The sequence below is a fragment of the Saprolegnia diclina genome (assembly GCF_000281045.1).
Source record: "Saprolegnia diclina VS20 unplaced genomic scaffold supercont1.14, whole genome shotgun sequence".
Lineage (NCBI taxonomy): Eukaryota > Oomycota > Saprolegniomycetes > Saprolegniales > Saprolegniaceae > Saprolegnia > Saprolegnia diclina.
In genome coordinates, this window is record NW_008246081.1 from 448,422 (window position 1) to 471,177 (window position 22,756).

The 22,756-nt window shown below is 59.9% G+C and overlaps 9 protein-coding genes across 10 annotated transcripts in view; 7 read left to right on the plus strand and 2 right to left on the minus strand.

Moving 5' to 3' along the window:
- Nucleotides 1-52: 52 nt before the first annotated feature.
- On the plus strand, nucleotides 53-1,553 carry SDRG_05447. 2 transcript variants are annotated; one of them, XM_008611162.1, is made up of 7 exons: nucleotides 53-109; nucleotides 153-358; nucleotides 403-424; nucleotides 469-538; nucleotides 588-1,029; nucleotides 1,085-1,173; nucleotides 1,216-1,553. In XM_008611162.1, exons 1-7 carry the CDS (start codon nucleotides 82-84, stop codon nucleotides 1,361-1,363), a joined length of 1,005 nt encoding a protein of 334 aa, XP_008609384.1. In that variant the 5' UTR covers nucleotides 53-81; the 3' UTR covers nucleotides 1,364-1,553. The 2 variants fall into 2 exon arrangements, with proteins under 2 accessions (XP_008609384.1, XP_008609383.1); XM_008611161.1 differs by having other exon boundaries at nucleotides 588-1,173.
- Nucleotides 1,554-1,705: 152 nt separating this feature from the next.
- SDRG_05448 (CAMK protein kinase) lies at nucleotides 1,706-3,080 on the plus strand. Its single transcript, XM_008611163.1, has 6 exons — nucleotides 1,706-1,878; nucleotides 1,928-2,061; nucleotides 2,114-2,257; nucleotides 2,310-2,534; nucleotides 2,574-2,678; nucleotides 2,724-3,080. The coding sequence occupies exons 1-6, from the start codon at nucleotides 1,746-1,748 to the stop codon at nucleotides 3,024-3,026; spliced, it is 1,044 nt and encodes a 347-aa protein (XP_008609385.1). The 5' UTR covers nucleotides 1,706-1,745; the 3' UTR covers nucleotides 3,027-3,080.
- Nucleotides 3,081-3,431: 351 nt separating this feature from the next.
- SDRG_05449 (hypothetical protein) lies at nucleotides 3,432-4,961 on the plus strand (the record flags this gene model as incomplete). Its single annotated transcript, XM_008611164.1, has 1 exon — nucleotides 3,432-4,961. The coding sequence occupies one exon, from the start codon at nucleotides 3,432-3,434 to the stop codon at nucleotides 4,959-4,961; it is 1,530 nt and encodes a 509-aa protein (XP_008609386.1).
- Nucleotides 4,962-5,372: 411 nt separating this feature from the next.
- On the plus strand, nucleotides 5,373-6,854 carry SDRG_05450 (hypothetical protein; the record flags this gene model as incomplete). Its single annotated transcript, XM_008611165.1, has 1 exon — nucleotides 5,373-6,854. One exon carries the CDS (start codon nucleotides 5,373-5,375, stop codon nucleotides 6,852-6,854), a length of 1,482 nt encoding a protein of 493 aa, XP_008609387.1.
- Nucleotides 6,855-7,284: 430 nt separating this feature from the next.
- On the plus strand, nucleotides 7,285-7,959 carry SDRG_05451 (hypothetical protein). The gene is made up of 4 exons (XM_008611166.1): nucleotides 7,285-7,430; nucleotides 7,477-7,578; nucleotides 7,630-7,723; nucleotides 7,771-7,959. The coding sequence occupies exons 1-4, from the start codon at nucleotides 7,326-7,328 to the stop codon at nucleotides 7,890-7,892; spliced, it is 423 nt and encodes a 140-aa protein (XP_008609388.1). The 5' UTR covers nucleotides 7,285-7,325; the 3' UTR covers nucleotides 7,893-7,959.
- Nucleotides 7,940-8,844, minus strand: SDRG_05452 (hypothetical protein; the record flags this gene model as incomplete). Its single annotated transcript, XM_008611167.1, has 6 exons — nucleotides 7,940-8,101; nucleotides 8,143-8,229; nucleotides 8,275-8,364; nucleotides 8,416-8,544; nucleotides 8,585-8,722; nucleotides 8,770-8,844. 6 exons carry the CDS (start codon nucleotides 8,842-8,844, stop codon nucleotides 7,940-7,942), a joined length of 681 nt encoding a protein of 226 aa, XP_008609389.1.
- A 41-nt stretch (nucleotides 8,845-8,885) lies between these two features.
- SDRG_05453 (hypothetical protein) lies at nucleotides 8,886-11,802 on the plus strand. Its single transcript, XM_008611168.1, has 10 exons — nucleotides 8,886-9,154; nucleotides 9,198-9,448; nucleotides 9,491-9,541; nucleotides 9,584-9,850; nucleotides 9,891-9,975; nucleotides 10,017-10,049; nucleotides 10,092-10,478; nucleotides 10,525-10,704; nucleotides 10,753-11,524; nucleotides 11,566-11,802. Exons 1-10 carry the CDS (start codon nucleotides 8,897-8,899, stop codon nucleotides 11,745-11,747), a joined length of 2,466 nt encoding a protein of 821 aa, XP_008609390.1. The 5' UTR covers nucleotides 8,886-8,896; the 3' UTR covers nucleotides 11,748-11,802.
- SDRG_05454 (TKL protein kinase) lies at nucleotides 11,794-14,315 on the minus strand (the record flags this gene model as incomplete). The annotated part of the gene is made up of 9 exons (XM_008611169.1): nucleotides 11,794-12,246; nucleotides 12,311-12,966; nucleotides 13,018-13,223; nucleotides 13,274-13,342; nucleotides 13,397-13,519; nucleotides 13,567-13,635; nucleotides 13,682-13,759; nucleotides 13,811-13,909; nucleotides 13,954-14,315. 9 exons carry the CDS (start codon nucleotides 14,313-14,315, stop codon nucleotides 11,794-11,796), a joined length of 2,115 nt encoding a protein of 704 aa, XP_008609391.1.
- Nucleotides 14,316-16,745: 2,430 nt separating this feature from the next.
- The window catches only part of SDRG_05455 (hypothetical protein), a 6,293-nt gene continuing 282 nt past the window's right edge, over nucleotides 16,746-22,756 (plus strand). Inside the window, exons 1-2 of the mRNA XM_008611170.1 lie at nucleotides 16,746-16,796; nucleotides 16,847-22,739. Of these exons, the coding sequence (XP_008609392.1) occupies nucleotides 16,851-22,739 (5,889 nt within the window). The 5' untranslated portion in view covers nucleotides 16,746-16,796; nucleotides 16,847-16,850. The remainder of the gene's footprint in view (nucleotides 16,797-16,846; nucleotides 22,740-22,756) is intronic.

Sequence of the window (22,756 nt, forward strand, 5' to 3'; positions counted from 1 at the left end):
GTATAGTGCATGCGATTGCCCTTTTGTCGCCATCCGGACATCCGTATACTGTGCCAAGATCGCGACCGAAGGTCATCCATCATGTGGCGCCGCTTGTGTCCTCGCTCGGGCAGGTCGAGAGCTGCAAGGCGCCTGCTAATGAACATACGTAGAAATGGCCTGTCACCTCACACTGCAGAGCGGCCAAGTCTTCAACTGGCGCCAAGTCCAAGCGCAATGGGTCGGTGTTATCCAGCGTCACGTCATCGCGCTCCGGGAGGCCGAGTCAGCGATCGAGTACACATGCTTGCACGCGCCTCCGCTGCAAGACAAGGAAGACGACGTTCATGCACTCGTGTCATCCTACTTTCGCACTGATGTACCCTCCCATTTGCCATTGCCAGCGGCTCATGCCATCGATAGGACAACCTCGGCGAGCTCTACGGTGCGTCGTTTTCTCCCGAGTGCGATGACTGCATTGTCGCGTAGCGTCGTGGATGCAGCCCAACGACCAGTTCTCACCGGCCTTTGCGTCGCTGCCCGGGCTCCGCCTCATTCGGTGCGTGCATACTCTTGCTTCCATACGTGCCGCATGGCGAGCGTCCTAGCCAAGACCCGCTCGAGTGTCTCTTTTCGTTCATTTGCTCGTCCAACAACAACATTGCGCGCGTGACGCAGATGCTCGAAAAGTTACGCGCGCGCTTTGGCGACGAACTCATGACCCACGACGGCACGCCGCTGCACGCCTTCCCGACCCTCGCGCAGCTACAGGCCATCCAAGAGCCCGAGCTGCGCACGCTCGGGTTCGGGTACCGCGCCCAGTACATTGTCAAGTCGGCGGCGATTTTGCACGACCTCGGCGGCGAAGCCTACTTGCAGACGCTGCGTGCGAACGCAGACGCGGCCGCCGTCCAGACGTCGCTGACGCAGTTTGCGGGCGTCGGGCGCAAGGTCGCCGACTGCATCGCGCTCTTCTCGCTCGAAAAGCTCGAGGCAATCCCCGTCGATACGCACGTGTGGCAGATCGCTTGCCGCGACTTTCACGCCAAAGTACACTGTAGATCTGTGAATGTATGCACGCTGAACAACAAATACGATGACGCAGGCGCACAAAAGTTTGACGCCGACCGTATACGCCCAAGTGGGCCAGCTGTACCAAGACAGGTTCACGCCGTACGCGGGGTGGGCGCACAGGTACGACCTTTGCGTTAGTCTCTTTCGATGGTGGCATGCTAGTGTCCTCTTTGCGGCCGAGCTGGCTGCGTTCAAGCCAGCGAAACCGGCGGCCGCCAAGCCTCTCAAGCGCAAGAAGAGCGACATCGACGACTCGTCCAACAAGCCCATGAGAAAGAAGTCGACCCGCACGCGCGCCCAAACTGCCTAGTGGCGATACTCGGTGGTCATGGATCGTCGGGTCATGCTACTGAGCGAGAACAATATTGTCGAATGACGTTGTGGTCCCTCTTCGTATTCATACCATACACTGTGGTACCGGAAGCGATACGCTGATAGATGCGAGATAGTAACGTTAACTTGGTGACTCTAGTAGTAACCTTAACCTCGTAGCACTGAGCACTGAATTTGTGCATCGAAGTCGGAATCGGTGGCGACACATATCTTGCCGCGGGATTGTTGTATCTTTTGGCCAAATAAAATGCAAATTGGTCGTCTTTTCTATCCGGATACGATCCGGACCGATCATCGAACGGCCTTTTTGAGGCAGTTTGGTATTTTCGGCTGCACCCGTCGCGAGCCAGACACGAAGCATGCAGAACCCGCTGCCGACGCCACCTGCTAGCGCCATCTCGCCCCCGGCCACGCCGGGCCACGCGTCGCCGCTGCTGCCCGAGCGCCGGTCCTTTAGCTCCGTCTACTCGATGGGCAAGGCCCTCGGCGAAGGTGCGAGCGCAACGACGCGCGACGCGCTCACGCGTCGTTCTCGGCGTAGGCAACTTTTCGGTCGTCAAGCAGTGCACGCACAAGGCCACGGGTAAGCCGTTTGCGGTCAAGTGCATCAAGAAGACGGCGCTCAAGAAGAAGGACCTCGACAACATTCACCGCGAGATGGAGATCCTGCGCAAGGTAGCACCCGCTCATGACGTACGTTATCAGAACTCATCATGGCATGGTGCAGCTCGACCACCCCAACATTGTCAAGCTCGTCGACGTGTTTGACAACGAAGGCGACATGTGCTACTTGGTCATGGAGCTTGTCACGGGCGGCGAACTCTTTGACCGTATAATCGCCAAGGAGCACTACACGGAAGCCGAAGCCAAGGTTGGCGACTCCATCATCTTTGAGCCTTGGAGCGCATCCTGCTCATGTGTAGGTGGTCGTGCGCACGGTCGCCGACGTCCTAGTCTACTGCCACGCCCAAGACATTGCCCATCGCGATCTCAAGCCCGAGAACCTCCTCTACGCGACGGCCGACGACAACGCGGAGATCAAGATTGCGGATTTCGGCTTTGCCATCATCGCCGCCGACGGCGTGGTGATGCAGACCATGTGCGGGACGCCCGGGTACTTTGCGCCCGAGGTCATTGCCCGTCGACCGGTACATCTCGTCCATGCTCTCGGTCTCATGCTGCTGTAGTACGAGCAAAAGTGCGACATTTGGAGCTTGGGCGTCATCATGTACATCCTTCTGTGCGGGTTTCCGCCGTTCTACGACGAGAACCAGATCCAGGAAATGGAAAAGGTGTCGTCCAAGCGGTCGAATGGACACTGATATCGATGGTGCTAGATCCGCAACGCCGAGTACGACTTTCCATCGCCATACTTTGATGACATTTCGCCGTCGGCCAAGGACCTCATCGCCAAGATGCTGCTCGTGAACCCGGACGCGCGGTTAAGCGCATCGGACGTCCTCGCGCACCCGTGGCTCGCGGACGCCGCGACGCCGATGCCGCAGCTGCGCTTTGTCGGCACGAACCTCCACGACCGGCGGGAAAAGACGCGCGCCAAGTTCAAGCGCAGCGTCAATGCGATCATGGCCATCAACAAGACCGGTCGGCTCGCGAGCAGCAAGAGCCAGCGCAATGTGTAGACTCGCACCCTAAACCCGCTGTCAATGCACGATGCCTCTTTTCGTTCTCAATAACACTGTTCTCTTGGCCTCAGCACACCATTTGCTATGCGGCAGATCTGGAGACTGCGTAGCCTCGAGTGCATCTGCTCCGTTTCTGTTCCATAACGCTATGGGCCATAAAGAGGAGCTGGCTACGGTTTTGCTTTTGCTACCCCGACCCCTAATGGACACCCTACCCCTCGCAGACGCCGAATTAGCTCCAAAGCTGTCCACGCATGGACGCTCCCGTATGAGCCCGTAGAATGCGCGCTGTACGATGCAATCGCCTTGTACCGGTAGTCAGCTGCGAACGCCTTTACAAGGTACTTGTGCTTCTACTTGGCGGTCGAGCGGAAACGAGAAGAAGTATTTTGCATTCGATTCATGCGGGTACATCTTGGGTGTCTCGTTGCGCTGGCCGTCTGCAGCTACGGCGCCGACGACGTTATCCGCGTCAAGACGCTCGAGCCGCAGGCCAACGACGGCGGCTTCCAGAGCCACAAGATCACGAGCGCGCTCGGGGGCGACGGCTTCAAAAGCGAGTACCGCTGGTTCAACTCCAACATTGGCCTGCGCACCAAGCACGTGAGCGTCGGCGAGCTCGCGCGCACCTTTTACGACGGCGTGGTTGGCACCACTAAGAAGCTCAAGTCGTATCTCGCTTCGGCTGTGCGCACCATGCAGCAGTCGCCAGCTCTTCCGACCGTCAACAGTACTTTGGCGGGACCGCTGCTGGATCCGCGCGCCGCCTTTCTCACGATTGCCGAGTTTGTCCGCGCGTACAACATCTCGACAGAGCGCGTAAATGCTACCAAGGTGGCGTCCGTGCCGACGCTGCGTGCCTACACCTACACGGGCGTCACGTACATCAACGTCTCGGGCTCGATCGCGAGCCAGTATGCGCCGTATCCGTCGTATACACCGAGCTACTACGCACCGTCGCTACCCAACGGTATTTTGCCGACGACCACGTACCCTTGGCCATGGGGCGGCGCGATCACGCAGCTCAACGCGCTCGTCAAGCTTGCTGCGTCCTCCAATGCAACCGCAACCAGTGGCTCAAACGAAACACTGACCGCGATGCGCGCGATTTGGGCGTCGTTCTACATCGTGTCGGGGATCCCCGTACCACCGATCGTACCACCGCGCACGTCGCTGGCGGTCGGCGATACATCGCAAGGGCTGGCCTTTTACGCATATCCGGCGCCCGCGGCCGGCTTTGGTCGGTCGGGCGTCACGTTCTTTGCGCCGTCGCTCTTGAACCGCAGCCTCTTGGCGATCGACCAGCTCCGATTAGCCTTCGACGATGCGCTGGACGCAGACGTCGCCGGATTGCTTCACGGGATCGAGTCGCCGTCGAGCACGTGGTACTCGGCGTACGACCGGGAGACCGACGAGCTGGCCGACTTGTGTCTCGGCAGTCTCGTCGCAGCGACATCGCGCGACGCCCCGCGCCTCTTCAACCTCCTCGTCGAGAACAACGTGCAGCAGCCGAGCTGTTTGTGGCAAGCCAACGCCTACTACTTCCGCGTCAAGGCCCGCGCGCCCCGCCGCAGTGTTTTCACAGAGGTGGGGTCCCTCGCTGCGTACGTCGGTGCGCGGGCGATGAACGTGACGCGGCTCAAGGCGGCGCTGCGGGCTGACCGCGCGTCGGCGGTCGAGACTGCAGTACAGCGTGCCAATGCGACGAATATGCCGCCGCTAGCGAGCATGGGCGGCGGCGTCGTGCTCTTCGCAGCCAACGACGATGGCGTCGTGTTGCAGGTGATCAAGGAACCCGAGCCGATGCACTTGGTGCTTCGCGCCGTCATTCGACTCGGCGAAAGCATGTTTTTGTCGGCCAAAGACATGGACGTCCTCGTGGCATGCGTCGCGCTGCAGCTGCTTGGCCACTCGTGTAGCCGCTGTGTATAACTTCTACGATCGCTACAGTGTGCTTTATTGGAGATGCCATCAAATGGGATCGATACAGGGCTCGGGTAGCTGCCTTGCGCACTCCCAGTCGTGTAGAGAAATCACGATTGATTGATTGATATTCTAGCAGAGCGTACTGGCTCACATCCACTACAATTGTAGAATGGCTAAAATACCATTCCTGCTGTGCATTTTCGTCGAGGGTTAGGGTACGAAAGTTGCTTTTGTGGTTCCACTTTGGAAAGGTCCGAATCCAGAATTGAGCTGCGATGGCGGGCATTTGGCCTCTGCCGTGGGGAATTTCAGAATCTGGAATTGCAATGTGACGCTGAACGATTCTGCTTTTGTCCATGTGATACGGCGACCGAGCGACGTGCGAGCTTTGCCACTCACTTTTCCTTTTGCTCGCTCATGGTGCTCGGGTTCACATTCGCACAAGAGACTGCAGCGGCCGTCGCCGTCGGACTTGCTTGCTTGCTCATCGCCAAAGCCGTGGTAGTCTACCGCCGCAAAGCTCGGATTGCCAAAGGGCTCGCCCATCTACCGAGTCTTCCGGGCCACAAACTACTGGGCAACTTGGTGCAACAAGGCGAGCACATCCACGACCACTACTACTGGAAGCTGGAGCTTTTCGAGACGCTTGGGAGCACGTATGCGATGCGCGTAGACTTGCTTCTGGACGGCTCCGTGTGCACCTCGAGCGCCGCCAACGTCCGACACATCCTCGCGACCAACCACACGAACTACGTCAAGCCAGCGATGATGCAGCGCGCGCTCGGTGAGCTCATGGGCAGCGGCATCTTCAACGTCAACCCATCCGCCTCGTCGAGCTGGAAGGCCCAGCGCAAGATCATCGCGTCGCTCTTCTCGACCAACGCCATCAAGACACTCATGGACACCATCTTCGTCGAGCACACGTCGGCGCTCGTGTCGGAGATCGAAACACTAGGCGACGGTGCGCTCCTGGACGTCGAGGCCACTGCGCTGTCGCTGACGACCAAGTTCACTTATGCCATGGCGTTTGGGCTCGCCTTTGAGACCGAGAACGCCACCGAGTTTCGAGACCTTTTTCGGGAAGCGAGCAACCTCAGCGTCTCGCGCTTCACGCAGCCGTGGTACCAATGGCTCGGCTGGTTCATGCCGTCCGAGTACCGCCTCGCGCGTGTCATGCGGCGCATCAACGCGCTCTGCCACGACACGATCCGCACCAAGCGGCTCAGCGCCACAAGGGGCGACGACCTTCTCTCGGAGCTCCTCCGGCGCCAGGAAGCCGGCAACGACATGATTTCCGACACCTTTATCCGCGACATGATGATGACCATGATGCTTGCGGGTCGGGAGACGGTCGGGAGCGGCCTCGCGTGGGTCATTTACACGGTGAGCAAGCACCCTATCGTCGAAGCGAGGCTCGTAAGCGAGCTGCAAGCCGGTGAGATTTCCTACGCGGGCGTCGGATGCATGTCGTACCTCGATGCGGTCGTGCGCGAGACCTTACGCCTCTTCCCACCTGTGCCGTACGAGCTCAAGAGCGCTATCACGGACGATGTATGGCCCGACGGCACGTTTGTCCCGGCGGGAACCAATGTCGAATTTTCGCCATTCGCAATGGGTCGCAACGAAACCCGGTGGCCACAGGCAACGACGTTCTCGCCCGAGCGTTGGCTAAATGACACTCCACGACCAAGTGCGTTCGAGTACCCGGTCTTCAACGCGGGCCCGCGCAGCTGCGTCGGCCAAACCGTCGCGCTCCTCCAGCTCAAGGTTGTCGTCGCAAGCCTCTACCAGCGCTTTACGTTTGATCTTATTTCGCCGCTCAACGAGCCAGCGTTCGAGCTCGGTATCGGTCTCTTCTCCCAGGACAGCATTCAAGTCCGCGCGTACCTCCGGCACTAAACTCGCACTATCTGTCGACCCTAGTCCTAGTATCAACATAAAACCTGTCGTCTCCCAGTACAGTGTCAAAGTATTTATAACTCCAATGATTTGAAACGTATCATAGGTTGATTATTGATGGCCTATCACAACAATAAGCATCTTTCGCAGCTGAAAATTGGGTACATAAATCATGTATGTTTTACATGTACAAAATGTTGACAGCACCCTTCTTAGCGGGGTAGGGGTTCTTGGATCGCCTGGTCGCGCTAATCGTAAATTGATTAAATTAAGACTTTGCGAACAGGACGGTCCCACCCAGAAATAGGTTTTCCTCACCATGCGCTCCTAGAATATGGTGCGACTTGTCTTGAATGGCTTCTGAAAGCGGTTTCCAGTTTCCCACCTCGATGGCAACCACATTTACGACGTTTAGCCATATTTACCGACACGACGTTCAGCTCACGAAACGCCACTGGCCCGAAACCAAAGATGGCGATGCGACGCGAGGACACGACGATCGAATTCGAGCCCCGCGACCCGCGCGAGAAGGCCGAGAAGTACCTCAAAGCCAACAAGATCCACGTGATTCTGCAGGTAGCGCTCGCAGAGCTACTCGTCGATGCCATCGGTCTCGTGCCAGGAGATCTGCACCAACATGATGTACATCCGCCCGACCAACCCGCGCGAGTTCATGGTGCAGCAGCTCAACCTCATTCGCCACGCCCGCGAGAACCGGACGGCGGTACACACCACGCCGATAGTAGCCACAGGCGTCGATCGAAGTGCGGGCTAGATGACGTTCTTCACCGAGACGGACTTGGCGACAATGTTTTCCATGTTTGACACGACGAGTCAGGGCACGATCAGCCTCGTGCAGTACGACCAAGGTTCGCCCATGCGCTAGCAGAGGTGGTTGCTGACTGCGTTCTCTTAGCCTTGCTCAACCTCGGCATCGATCGCCCGACGTTGCGCCTCCCCGAGTCGATCAACCGCGTCGATAAGAACTTATTTGTGCGCAGCATGCTCCAGGAACTCAAAAACAACTCGTGCGTGTAGTCGAGAATCTGCATATGTATAAACAGTGTACAATCTTCTTTGGACGACTAGAGAATCGTCAGGTCGTCGTTGTAGTAAATGTGCACAATCGGCTGGTAGTCGTCGGCGTCGAGATGGAGCTTTTCAAACTCGGCCGCTTCGTCGAGGATGCCGTTTTGCGTCAGCGTCTTGTCCATGTCGAGCGGAAGAAACTCGTGGCCGTCCAAGTACTACCCTCTCGCTTCAGTACAATAGTGTCTCTGTGACATACCTTCCACGTGTAGCTGCCGGCATGGGCATTGAACTGCAGGTCAATGTACCGCTTTTGGATTTCGTAGAGTGTCTCTTCCGAACACACCTAGGTCCAAAGACATTGATGGACAGCGACGTCAATCTGTCCAACCTGAATCGAGTGACTCTGGTGCGTCAGCGTGTTGACGACTTGGATCGAGCGCACTTTTTCGGTCATGAGCCCAATGCAATGCGCATCGTCCTACGAGGATGCCACGTCATCAAGTTGCCATCGAAGCTTTATGTGTTGTACCGTCCACCACGGCTGGAGCTCGAGCGTATTCCAATCGGTCACAGGCTCGGGGGGTGGCACGTCGAGAAAGCGTCCGTAGGGCAAAAACGGCAAGCGAATGTTGCGGTCGGGATCGATGTGCGTCTTGACCTGCATTTTCCTCAGTCGACGTCCATGCCGTTCGTTGTACCTCGCGCGTGACGGCGTCGAACCAGTGCGTAATGTCTTCGCCAGCGTGCTGCACGAGCGGCTGCGTGAGCTTGCCACGGTGCGCTGCGATGAGCGCCGTGACATCGAGGACGCGCCCAAAGACGACGAGCCAGCAGTCCTAGCCAACATCAGCATCGAGTTTTTCGGATCTGAATAGCGCCGTACGTCGGCGCACTTGTGGATGCCGACTTCTTCGGGCGTGTAGTACCGGCGGTGGATCGTCTTGAGCTGGAACTTCATGTCGGCGTTTGAAACCTGCGTCAAAACGACCGAGGTGTGTCGTTTCATCTTCATGAAGCGACGACCGCCGCCCAAGTCGGAGCAGGCCAAGCGTGCGTTCTTGCGCCGACTGGGCTCTGAAATAACCAAAGAGTCGAATGTCGTCCAGGATGCGTGGAGTCCCGGCCACAACTTTTACTCGACCACCGAAGTCCGCAGCTGGGGCAGCGGCAGCCACGGCCAGCTTGGGCTCGGCGACGACCGCCACCGTCTCGCACCCGAGATCGTCCTCGAGCTCTACCGCATCTCGACGGACCACCGCAAGCTTCAGGTACTATCGTCTACGAATTGCATGTGTTCACAACCGTTTGTAGCTGAGCTGCAGCGAGCTTTTCACGGTTGCTGTCAACGACGAGGGCCACGTGTACCTCTGGGGCCGTCCGCCGACCGACTCGACGCTGCCGACGACCGCCAAGGTCCCCGAGCGGGTGCCGGGTCTGGACAGCATAGCGATTCAGAGCGTCGCTTCGGGTTCGGGGCACATTGTCCTCCTCTCGGCCACTGGCGCCGTCTACACGTGGGGCAAAGGCGGAAGCGGGCGTCTCGGCCACGGCGACGAGCACAGGTACGACGCCAAGAGCCCATCATGTTGCTGACGACGGTGTAGCGTCACCGTCCCCAAGCACGTCCAGCACATGCCCACGACAGCCGCCATTCAGTGCGTGGAGGAGCGAACGTAGGTGCCTAACAAGCCTTGTAGCCAAGTCGCTTGCGGCGCAGAACACACGCTTGTACTGGACGCCACGGGGCGCGCGTTTGGCTTTGGCAGCAACCGCGCCGGCCAGCTGGGCACAGGCTCCTATTGCAATAGCAACGAACCGGCGCTCGTGGCCAGCGCCGTGCGCTTTGCCTCGATCGTTTGCGGCATGAACCACTCGGGCGCCGTGAGCCTCGACCACGCCGTGTATACGTGGGGCTGGGGCGAGAAAGGGCGCTTGGGCCTCGGCTCGGACGCGTCTGCACATACGTACGTCGTCTTCTACTCTTGTCGACTAGAACAAGAGTAGACCAACGCGCATCGAGACCTTGCGCGATGTCAAGCTGCTCAGCTTTGGCGGGGCACACTCGCTTGCCCTTACACACAGCCGCAAGGTACCGTGTTGGATCAACATCGTTGGCTTTCGATTCAACAGGTGTATGCGTGGGGCTGGGGGGCGTTTGGCCAGGTATGGTCCCCCCTCATTGACGGCTCACAGCAGAATGGGTAGCTCGGCCTCGGCCACTGCAGCGACTCGAGCGTCCCCAAGCGTATCAAGAGCCTCGACGACATCGAGCAGATTGCATGCGGTTTTGGTCACTCGGCCGCCGTCTCGTTCGGCGGACGTCTCTATCTGTGGGGTTTTGGCGAGGAAGGGCAGCTCGGCACGGGCGACGAAGGCAACCGCGATGTGCCGCAGCTTGTCTGGACACACAAAAGCGGCACCGCCACGGACCCGCCCAAGGTCCTCCAGATCGCTCTTGGGAAAGTGCACTCGATCGGGATCGCCGAGCTGAGCATGAGCGCGTCCCAGCGGGCCAAGCTCAATCCAGACACGATCCGCACCGCAGCCAAGCGCATCCAGCGCACCGTGCGGCACTTTTTACGCCGCACGCGGGTACGCTTGGCGTTGGTATGTCACCATGACAGCCCCACCTCGGTAGGTGCGCCGCCGACACGCCGCGTATGCGCTGGAGCGACAGACGCAGTACGAGCGAGAGCGCACCGAGGCGAGCCGACAGCTTCTCGCCGAAGAAGAAGCACGGCGCAAGCGCGACGAGCAAGTCAAGTGCGACGCCTTGCAAGCCGTTGCCGTCGCCAAGCGCGAGCGCAAGCTGTTAGAAGTACTATGGACACGACAACCTTTGTCTCACGGCGCGGTCGATCGGTAGGCCCGGCTCACGGTGGCCACGCGGCTGCAGGCGGTGGTGCGAGGCACCCGTGCGCGGGCCAAATGTGCTGCGCTGCGAGCGCGCGCCCGGGCCGCTATGCTGGAAGCCCGCGCTGTCGAAGCTGCCGCCACCCGCGCCTGCTTCTGCGCCGACGCACTGGCTGCCTACACGGAGCAAACCGTCGCGTACCTCTCCACCGAGCTCGTCAAGCGGATACACGTCGAAGCGTTCGCTGCCATTGACGCCAGCGTGCAGCTCTCGTGGATCACAGCGGCCAACGACGCTGCCTCAGAAGCTTCGGCGCTGGCAGCGCGTGAGGCCGAGGCAGCAGCCAAGGCTGCCCGGCTCGAGAGCGAGAAGCGCGACCGCGAGACTCGGCGCCTCGAAGCCGCAGCGGCCGCCGAGGCTGCGCACCGCCAGCGCCGCGACAAGGAGATCGCGGACGCCAAAGCCAAAGCCAAAGCCAAAACCAAGGTCGTCGACGCGGTGGTCGCACCGAGGAAGGACAAGCGACGGCTCAACGAAGCCCAGCTCCGCAAGGTGGCCGCGGCGCTCAACGCGAGCCGCGAAGACCGGGACAAGACTCGACAGGAGCTCATCGAGCAGAAGCGACTACTGGACGTTCAAGAGCACGAGAAGGCTCTGCTGGCGGCCAAAGCGGACGCGGAGAAGCGGGAGCGGCTCTTCCGAAAAAGCTTGACCCATGCGCCGTACGTCCGCGGCAGCTTGAGCTCGAGCGTCCGCGCCTTGCACATTGCCGAGACGTACCGAGGTAGATTCCTCTGTCCCCACTTGTTACGACTCGAGTCCTAGTCCTCCCCGGGGACATCAAGCCCCACTACGTGCTCGACGAGAGCGTGATGGACCCCGCGACGAGTCTGCCAACTGAGGATGGCAGCCGGAGCACGTCCAAGTACCGCATCTTCCGTGACATCCGCCGACCGTCCATCCATGGCCTCAAGAGCCCTCGGGACGAGCCCAACCAGCGCAGCTAAGACACTCACACGTACAAAAATCACGGATACGTAATCGTAGAAGTTGCTACGTCGAGTTGGTGTCGTTGAGGCGCTCCGACTCTTTGCGGTACTTGCGCAGGAGGTACGAGAGCTGCGTCGACGTCGGGCGCTTCTTGGGGTCCGTCTCAAGGCACGCGACGGCGATCGCGACAATCTCTTTCGGGCAGTCCTTGGTGAAGCTCGGCTTGAGCGTGCCTTGCACGACGCCGGCCATGATCGCATGGTCTTGGAGCTTGGAGCCGTTGGTGTGCGTCGCGTCAAAGTACGGCACGTTGCACGTGTCCATCTCCGAGAGGACGCAGCCAAACGAGTAAATGTCGACGGCTTCGTCGTAGTGGGCGCCTTGGATCACCTCCGGGGCCATCCAGCGACACGTGCCGACGCCCGCCGTCATGGTGTCTTCGAGGTTGCGGTTGCGCGAGATACCAAAGTCCGAGAGCTTGGCCCCGTTCTCCGCATCAATGAGGATGTTGCGCGACTAGATCGAAACTGTGAGATGCGAATATACCAGATACCAGATTCTAGAGTCTGGATGAATGGACCTTGAGATCGCGGTGGATAAACTTGGGGTTGAGCGAGTGCAGGTACACGAGGGCGTCGGCGACGTCGATCGCGAGGTGGAGTTTGATGTTGGCCCACGTGAGCACCGTGCCGTTCGCATCGTTCTTGGTGCTGCTGCGGTCGAGGAGCGACTTGAGGTCGCCGCAGTTCATGTACTCGCAGATCGCTTGGATCGAGAGCGCGTTGGACCACGCAGCGCCAATGAACTCGACGATCTTTGGGTGGTTGAGGCGCGTCATCATCTTGATTTCCATTGCAAAGTTCATGGCGTCGTCCCACGTCCGCTTCTCGGGCAAAAGGCGCTTGATGGCCACGGGCCGGCCGAGGTAGATGCCGCTCCAGACTTCGCCAAACCCACCGCGGGAGATCAGCTGGATCTCCTGCACTTCCTGGTAGTCGATGCGCACGGCGAGGAGCTCCGGGTCGCTCAAGAGGCCGAGCGACGTCGTGTCGCGGTAGTGCGAGTCGGCCGAGACGTAATGGTTGGACGTGCCGCCGGTGCCGTCCGTGCCGAGCGACGTGCGGCGGCCGTTCTTCCCTTTCGCGCCTGCCTGGCGACGGTGCCGAAAGAAGCAGAAGACACCGAGAGCAACAATGACCACCGACCCGAGTGCGATCAAGACAATGGCCACCGAGCCTAGAGAGGTGTCCGTGGGTTCGCTGGTCATGCAGGACGACGAAAACATACTCATGGACGAATTGGCGTCGGCTGACTCGACGCCCTTGAAGCAAAACTGGGCGCTCGTCAAGGCCTTGAGCCGGTCGGGGGCGACGCCCGACCCTGCCGGACACGTCGTGACGGTGAAGTCGGCGCTGAATGTTTTGAGCTTGCGGAGCTGCGTGGTCTGCGTGTCGTCGAGGACGACATTGGAGAGCGCGTTGCCCTGGAGCCACCTAATTTGGTCGGATGAGGCGCCATGCCCATGGCAGTCGAAGCGGGTTACAGCTCTTGAAGGCCCGTCACGCTCAAGGCGGTGTACGGGAAGCTCGTGAGCTTGTTACGCGAGAGGTCCCTAGCCCAGAGTATGTGAGTGCGCTGTTGTGCTGATGCATCAGGCGTGGCGTACAGAATCTGGACAGTCGGGGGCACCTCGGGCATCGACGTGAGCGCGTTGCCGGCCAGGAGGAGCTGGCGCACTTTTGTGATGGAGTCGACCGGGACCGACGCCAAGTTGTTGTCCGTCATGTTGCTAAGCACAGGTGAGCTGCGGGAAAGGTTGCATGCATCTTGACGTACAGCACGGCGAGTGACGGCATGGCCTTGACGTCGAGCGGCAGCGACGTCAAACCCGCATTGACGAGGGACCTAGGACGCGTGTCATGAGACGCGCCGCGACAAATCATGCTTGTACAGTTGCTCGAGGCTGTTGGGCAGAAGACCCGTGACGCCCGGCGCGAGCGTGCCCGAGAGGTTCATGTTGACAAAGTACCTACCAAGCCGACCTCACATGAGAATAGATTGCCGCACGTAGGCGTCGTACAGGCGCGTGAGGTGCGTGGCCGTGCCAAAGAGGCCTGGCGGGTACGTGATCGTGCGCATCGCGCCTTTCGGCGATGTAAACCCGTTGCCCGTGAGCTGGCTACACATCCATGAGCGCAATCCAGCGAGTGGGACGTGTCGTACAAGGACTGCACGCTGGCAAACTCGTCCGAGCCAAGCGACCCGAGCTCGTCGATCGGCGCGCCGGCAAAGGTGGCATCGGTGCTAATCGTGAAGTCGGCGACCGAAAAGTGCCAGAACAGCTTGTCGTCCTTGCTGCGCGAGTGCAGGTTCGGGCACGTGTACGTGAGCACGCACTCGGTGGCGCCTTGCAGCGGGAACTCGTCGCCCGTCGTGCAGTTGCCCGACTGCGTCGATGGCAGCGCCTGGCAGAGGCTCTTGGTCTTGAAGAGCACGCAGGCGCCGGACGGCTGGTTCTTGCAGGCGCCGGGGCACTGGCTGCCGGCCACGAGGACCGTCGTCTTGAGCGCACACGCCGACGACATGCTGCGGAAGCGAATGCGAAAATGCAGCTGGCAGCGAGCACGTTCGACGGGTGTACGGGATTGGATGATGTACGTACGTTGTACGACTGCAATGTACGGCGCAACCCCCTGCAACCACGTGACCCGCTCCTGCTAGTACATTTCGAGCTGGTCGTCATTGTGCTGGATTGCGAGCCGGCGAGACGGAAGGACTGCAGCTCCAGCGACAGCTGCAAGGAGCATCGAGCGCGAGCCGTACGTTCGTACATTGGAGTGTACGGTACGGGATGCGATGGAAACACAAAAACCTGCGACACACCATGGCAAGCAAATCGACTAGAAAAGATACTAAAGAACTCGAATCCAAGGACAATATTGGTTGACAGATTCGTAGGACTTTAGCAGTGGATCGAGATCGAAGAGTCTAGCCTTGGATAGTGATGAACGCACATATCCTTGGGCCAGGGTGCGTCGACCACCCACTGGTTTTGGTCGAACGGGCGAGCTTTGGCTACTCGAAACTCGGATCATTCGCACCTGGTGGCAGTGTCGTGTGCTTACGACAGAATCCGGCGTCGTCAAATGTGGTCGACGCGCCGCGGGATCTGCTGCGTGCTCGATGGCTCCATGCTGCGCCGGATTACCTGGTAGAGTGAAGAGCTGTCTCTACCTTGCAGAGAAAGCCTCTCGCGAGTCGATTGTAGTCGAGATGTTTTGCGGCACAAGTCATCTCTGCGCATTTCGACAGAAACGAACTAGTAGGTCCAGCGTTTGTGGTCGATATACCAACGACACGACGTTGGTTGGGATGTTTGGGATGCATTCGACTAACTAAAATAACATTTTGGCAGCTCGCGCATGGCTTGACAACGACGCGTCAGCCTTCCGCCGAAAATTAGCATCCAAATACTATTGCGCCAAATATCCACAAGCGTGTCAGCCCATTACACCGCTCATTCGAAAATGATAGAACTATGATCATCGGGGGACTACCTCGTAGGATGTGGGTGGAATAGAGACCAGGCATTGGCTATAATTCGGAAATGGAGACCAGGCATTGGTCGAATAGTGGTTAAAGGGCACAGACCGGAGACCAGGCATTGGTCAAAATTGAAATAATTCAACGTGACACTCGAAGTTTGAAGCCAGGATCTTCGCTTCTTCGACATGAACCCGCCGAGCGTTGCGGCGGTTGAATCGGCAGTTGCAAACGATGGACTCCCGCAGCTCGGCGGCGAGCGGCCGACGATGCACGCGCGCGTGTGCGACCTCACTCGCTGGCCATGCTTGTCTGTCGTAGTGTGCTGTCCAAGCCACGCGCGCTCCTGTTGCACGGCGGCCAAGCGAGCGCAACGAGTGGCGTCGTACGAGACGACGTTTCCGTCACCAAGCTCGATGCGCTACCACGTCTTGGTGACCACTACGCGACTATGACTCTCGACGACAGCTTGGAGCGCCATTGGCAGCGCGCGATCCCGAGACCTCGAGACCTGGCAACTCTGCGCGGTGCCACACCATACACGAACCGGTACATTGCAGTCACATCTCATACATTGCTGGATGTAGCGTAGCAGTGGCTAATCTCGATCGATATTATCTTATGCTAGTGATGTCTTTGACGAAGGCAGCACCATGCATGTTGCTTGCGCGTCATCGATTGATCTGCGTCAAAGGAGACCAGGCATTGGCTGCTCGATATTTAGAGAATAGGCATTGGCTTTTCCATATTTCGAGACCAGGCATTGGCTGATTGCCAAAAAGAGCTGCCCAAGGTGGGCGGGTATACAAATTGCAAGTCATGCCTTTTGGAGTCAAAAGGTACACTTGAATTTTGTATGTGCGATGAAATGGAGCTTGAATCGCGATGGTGCCACTGCCAGTGGGACGCCCGCGACAACGAAGCGGCCATTGATCGCGCCGTTCGAGCGTCGAACTTCCCTCTTCCTTTTTCTTCTCCTCTTCGATTTTAAAAGGCACAAAGTGTTATCTCCCCACATCCTAAAGGGTACTCGCCGATCATCGCACAGCAAGATCCGCAGTCGTAGCGATACAAGCAAACGACATTTGGCACCATTGACAGGATGAATACACGCAAAGCTCTGTGATTGCCGCCTAAGCGAGGTCGTAGGCAGCGTCCTTGCACTGTGGAAGCTACTACCTAGTTGAAGAAGGCGATTTCTTCATTCCACCAAGGTTGTCGAAGCGACCAAGGTCGAGTTGGGTGTTTTTAGCGTCTGCATCTGACAAGCTATGCGATGGCTCTTTTCGCACGCACGTTGAATGAACCGTTTCGCCAAGATCGCAAGCCGACAACGATGGACGACGCTGCTTGGGGGAGATGGGAGATGATGCTTCTGCATGGAGACAACGATGGGCCTCCGCCATGAGCCTACGCGAGACAGGCGATGGACGCGTCCCCTCCGCGACCCTCGTGATCGGCCATGCTGCATGCGCCAGTAGAGCACCGGTAAAACGACCGCCCTCATGACCTGCCAAACGACGGTGAGGACCACGTGTAGGTGGAGAAAGCCGACTCATGTCGATGCTAGCAGTCGAATGAAGTGCATGGCGTCGCCAGGTCGCTCCTCGTCGCTATGTCAAGCTTTTGTCGCTCGGCAGAAGCTTCCCACGAGACGAGCAAGAACCAGGGCGCAAGAAACGAAGCTACCAGCTTGTCGTGCACCATCCAGCAAATTCGAGAGGCCGTGCGCCCAACGAGCAATCTCGCTGGCTCGAGTCCCTTGCCTTGTCCCAGCTCAACGATACGAGTCCACCAGCGTTCGGACCATTCTGCGCGACCTGTCCCGCCATGTTCTCAACGGTCGCTTCTCGCGCGAGCTTCTCTCGACGCCATTGTGCCATTGTCCCTCGACTACGAAAATGGCGTCGCGCATGACTGTCGCGACGAGCTACGAGAGCTTGTCCTGCTACCACCTCTTGCGCATGGCCGTCGAAGACGACGCCGGGGCGGTCGTGTTCCAGCCAACGCTCGTCGAGTCGGAGCTCCTCCGCCTTCTCGGCGCGCTGCATGTGGTCGATGGCGCCAAGAAGATGCCAGTGGAAGAGCAGCTCGGGCGCTTTGTTGACGCTAGCGACGCCGATCGGAGCATTGACGTGGTGGCCTGCTTCGGGAAGCAAGCCGCGGTCCAAGTCGAGCTCCGCCAGCGCGGGTGGTGGCTCACGAAACTCGAACACTATTTGCACGCGGACGACGAGGGCGTGTTCGTAATTGTGCTCCCCGATGCCCGGCCCAAGGTCGTGCTCTTTACGTGGCTGCTGGACAGCGCCTTTGCGCCCGAGTACTTGCGCGAGCGGGCGACATACGCGCTGCGCTTTGTGACGACGCTGACGTCGACGGTGCTGTGCTGCCTCACGGACGCCGACTGGACTGCGCTTGAATTGGCGGCGGCGGACGAGACGAACGACATTGGCTCGAGCTGGATGAAGTACTCGGTCGAGTTTTCGATTGCAGAGGCGGCAGTGCAAGACGAGATCGTGACGTGCGTTGCGCTGCCGACAACGACGCAACTGCCGCAAGGCCTTGTACTCGTGTCGTCGACGGGTCCGACAGCCGTGACATTCCGCGTGGCATCGGAGACCAGCATCACCACCAAGAAGGGTGTCGTGGGGCTGACGCCACCCACAGCCTTTGCGAAGTGGCTGGTCGATGCTGCGACAACGCACCGCCTTGAGCTGAAAGTGGGTCTCCCGAAGCCGTGTATGAAGGCGGCGCTAACAGCGTGGTGCGCGTGGCCAACGTGGGCACTGGACCGCGTGACGATTGCGGGCGTCCGCAACGACATGCGCCCCGACGTGACGACGAGGGTCGAGTGGGAACTGCACGACTTCCTCGCGCGTTTCTCCCACAATGCGAAGGTGCTTTGTTACATGGCACCCGAGCCGCGCTCGGCAGTTGCAGAGGAGCGAGCTCACGCCGAGATGATGGCCGACTTGACGAGCCTCTCAAACCAACTCGCTGGAGAGTTGCCAATTCCAGCGGACCTCTCGTCACTTCCTGCCCATGTCAAAACCATGATCAACGCGGAAGGAGAGGCGATGTGGCGCGCGACCCCACGATCGGCTGGCATCAAGTCGTATGCCGACGCTACCAAGTCCCCAAGCCAGAGTTGGCTGGTCGCCGACCACTTTGAGCCGTTTTCGTTTCCGTTTGTGGGCAAGAGTCCCGCCGCCATGGACCTCATTGTGCCCCGTATCCTTGCAGACCTGAAGGCGTACTACGACAACTGGTTATCTGCGCTGCAAGAGTTTTTGTTCGAGCCAAAAGTCGCAAGTGCCATGGTCGAGCACGCGCTTTTGCAGGCGGACACGACTGCGACGCTCTGCTGCGCCCGAGATGCTCTCATCTACGAAGCCTTTGTCGCGGCTATTGACACGCGCAACCGTCTGCACGCGGCAACGGCGCTGACGACGACGCTCGCCAAAGGCGCCGACGCGGAGCACTTGAGTGTTGCGCAGCAGCATATTGGCGACGGTGGCCAAACGCTGTACCTTACGCACCAAGACGGACGCGCGCTCGCCCAGCTGCACTTGCCATTGCACGTCCGCATCTTGCTCGTCACGGTCGTTGACGCCGTTCTTGTCGTCGTCTACACGGACGACACCAAGACGACAGTGCGCTCGTACACGCTGCATGGGCCACGCTCGCTCAAGAAGCACGTGTCGAAGCCGTTTCCGCATGTGGTCGAGCGCTGCGACTTTGACCCGACGCAACGCACACTGGCGCTTTTTCACAGCGACACCTTTGTCGACCTGCTGACGTTTACCCCGACATTCACGAAGCTCCTTGGGCGCTCGCAGCGCGTGGATCTGCGCGTGCTGCGTCCGTTGCCTCCGTTTCGAGACGTTTTGATGTTTGGCGGCGACCAGCCTGGTCTCTTGTGCGTGGGCGACGATGGCAGCGCGCAGTCGTACGTGCGGCAGACGCGGCAGCTGTCCAAGCACGTACCCAAGTTTGTCGCCACACCGACGACCAAGGTGGTCAAGTTCAAGGACGGCGCGTTCATCGTGCGCCTCATGCCGCTGACCGACCAGTCCCTTCGCGTGCAAACGATGACCACGCACACCCTCGCGCCGCTGCCCGAGACGACGGTTGCGCTACCGTGTCTCCTCGACTGGAAAGCTACCGAAGCGCGCGCCTATGCCGACACGATCCTGCTCCTGGACCCGACGACGGGCGCTGTGGTGGAGCTCCAGCTGACGGTGGTCTCTGGTCAACTCGCTTGGGAGCTGCAGTGCGCACAGCAAGCGGCGCCAGCCAATTTGAACGAGTCGTCGCTGCTCTGGGCTGTCTTCCACGTGTTTGAGAAGTTTCCCGTGCGCGCCATGATGGACGAGACGTCGAGCCGCCCGGCGCTGCAGCTGCGAGCCCACGCGTCGTCGCCGGCGCGTCGCGAAGTGTTTTTAACGACGTTGGACGCGGTCATGACCAAGCTCGGAAGCCTCCAAAAAGACTTGACGCCGCTGGCGCTGGCCAAGGACGCAATCGTGGACGCGTCGCTACTGGTGTGGCCGACAATGGCGCTTGCACCGTGGATCCTCGAGCTCGTGGGCTTTGTGCCCGTGCCCATTTGTCGCGCGCAGGACAACCAGCTCCTTTTGCTGCGCGACGGCGTCACCATGGCGTTTCGCGACGGGTCGGAAGCGCACACGCTGGCGCCGCAGATTGGCTTTGGTGCTGCGAGCCACGTTCTCCGAGCGTGGAGTGGCCCTGTCGTCGTACTCACGTCGATGGGGAAGCAGTCGACTGGCAAGTCCTACTTTTTGAACCACCTCACGGGCAGCTCGTTTGCGATTTCCGGCGCGCGCTGCACGGACGGTGTGTGGCTCACGCTGCGTCAATTGGGTCGGTGCCTCGTGGTTGTGCTCGACTTCGAAGGCCTCGGGTCGTTTGAGCGTTCGGCGCAAGAAGACACACTGCTCTCGGTGCTCAACGCGGCCGTCTCGCGCCTCACAGTGTTTCGCATCGAGATGCGCTTTGACAAGGACGTGGACGGTATGTTTGCGAAGTTTCAGCAAGGCGTCGCGCTGCTCAAGGGCGACGAGCGCCTTTTCTGCGGCCGTCTGCTTCTCAACGTCAAGGACGTCAACCCGCACGACCAAGCGTCGGTCGTTGCCGAGTTCAAGTCGAAGCTCGAGGCGGTTTTGAGTGAAAACAAGGCCAACAACTTTGTCAAGGTCATGTATGGCGGCGGCACGACCATCACGTGCTGTCCACCGCTTGGCAACCAAGGCTATTACGATGCGCTAGAAGAAGCCGCTTGCAGCTTGCACGCTGCGCGCGCCAAGGCCTATGCGAACGGCGCCGACTGTCACGACACGCTGAACATGGTGCTGGCCAAGATTTCGCTGCTCGACTGGACCGACATGGGCGATAATGTGCAAGCCCACAAGTTGGCGCAGCTGTGCGACGACATTCGCCATGCTCTGCGCTATGGCTGTCTCGACGATGACGAGACGCTTGGCCCGGACGACGATGCGACGATGACGGCCCAGCGACAAGCCATGGTCTTCGATTCCCATCTCGACCTGCCACCCGACGAGATGCTCGAGTTCGAGCTGGATGCAGCCGACGACGACGTGGCGTCGACTCTGGCGTCGGCAAAAACCATCTTGTTGTGCTACCTGGAGCAGTTTCTGATGCAAGTGGACGCACCGCGCAGTCTGGTGCTGGAAGCGCGCTTTGATGTTGTGTGGAACTTTGTCGTCTGGCGCCGCGAGTACCGCGTGCGGTCGTGGTTTGCGTCGCTCGCAGCCAGTGGCCGCGACGAAGCCGATTTGCTGGACGTTTGCGTGCGCCGGATGAAGCAGTACCTGCGCCGCTGCCAGCACACGTGCGCCAAGTGCCAGCTTGGGTGTTTTGAGTCGATTTTGCACGAAGCCAACGTCGACCATGACTGCGGCACAGACCACACGTGCGCAGGCTGCTGCTCGTACTGCACGGCGGGCAATGTGCCGTGCGGGGCCGCCGCCGGACACACTGGCCCCTGCAACTGTACATACGCCAACCACACGTGCACGTCCCCCTGTGTGATGGCGAGTGCGAGCAACTGCGACGGCGACTGCCACCTGCCCGTCGACCACGACGGACCGCACGCGTGCAACGTGGCCGAGCATCGCTGCAGCCACGCGTGCACGGCGCCCGACTGCCGCAGTCTGTGCACGCAGCTCTTTGCCATCACCCACGATCGTCACGACTGCGGATCGTCCAGTTGTATGCGTGGCTGCAGCATTGCGGGGTGCTCTCGCCTGTGCCATGTCCAAGACCACTTTCATGCTGCCGGCCATACCTGCGGCGCGGACCACCGATGCGCCACCGAGTGCGCGGCCGACGGCTTATGCGAGGTCAAGGTGCAGCGTACGCCGACGACCTTTGAGGGCGGCCGTGGCACGTTTGAATACACGCAGCAAACGATGGTCGGCGTGCGCAAAAAGTGTGCGGCCTTGCTGCCAGTCGGGGCGCTCGATCACGACGGCGCCGCGCACCGCTGCGACGCGACTGACCACACGTGCGCTGCGCAGTGCCCGTGTTGCCGCTACTACTGCACCAAAGCTGTCGGTCACGCGGGTTTGCACGCGACGTCGCACGGCAACATGACGGAGACGTACTTTGTCTCGGATGTTGCCAGCGTTGACATTGCCGGACGGGCCTACGTGGCGGGCGAAGACGGCGTTGCCGAGATGTGTCCTTTCTTTTGTTCGAAGATGGGACGCGGCCACGTGCACTATGTCCCGTGCGACCACGCGAGCGCCGATCTCTGCAATGCCTCGGACGGGCGCCGCCACTGCACGACGGCGTTGGAGCCACACCCGACACGGCCCATGGACGAAGTGCTCCACGCAACGTACTGGAAGATGCAAGGGTGGGAGGACCCGGTGGCAAGTGCCATGGACCGCAACGCCTTTGGCTTGTGTCCGTACCAGTGCGCGGCCCCCAGCCACAAGGAAGGCGAGACGTCATTTTGCACGTTGGAGGCCTGGCATGCGCCGGTGGTGGCCAACGCGCCGCCCGGCCACACACTCGCGCGCGGCCACGTGCTGCCATGCACGCACACGGCGCATCGCGGCCAGGTGCACCACGTGTTTGTCCTCGACACGTCGGGCTCGATGCGCGGCCAGCGGTGGACTGACGCCAAAAACGCTGTGTACGAATACATTGCTCAGCAGCGCGCCAAGAAGGGGGCCATGTACCCCGACATTGTGTCGGTCATTTCCTTTAGCGAAGGCAGCCAAATCGTCTACGAAGGTCGGTCGCTGTGCAAGATGGGCCGCAAGACGTGTGCGGCGATTCCGTTTCGCGGCTTCGGCACCAACTACAATGACGGTCTGCGCGCGGCGATCGAGGTGCTGTCGCGCAACGACCACACGACGTACACGCCGGTGCTGCTCTTCTTTACGGACGGCCGCCCCCACCACGCGAGCAATGGCGTCGACTTGGCACGGCA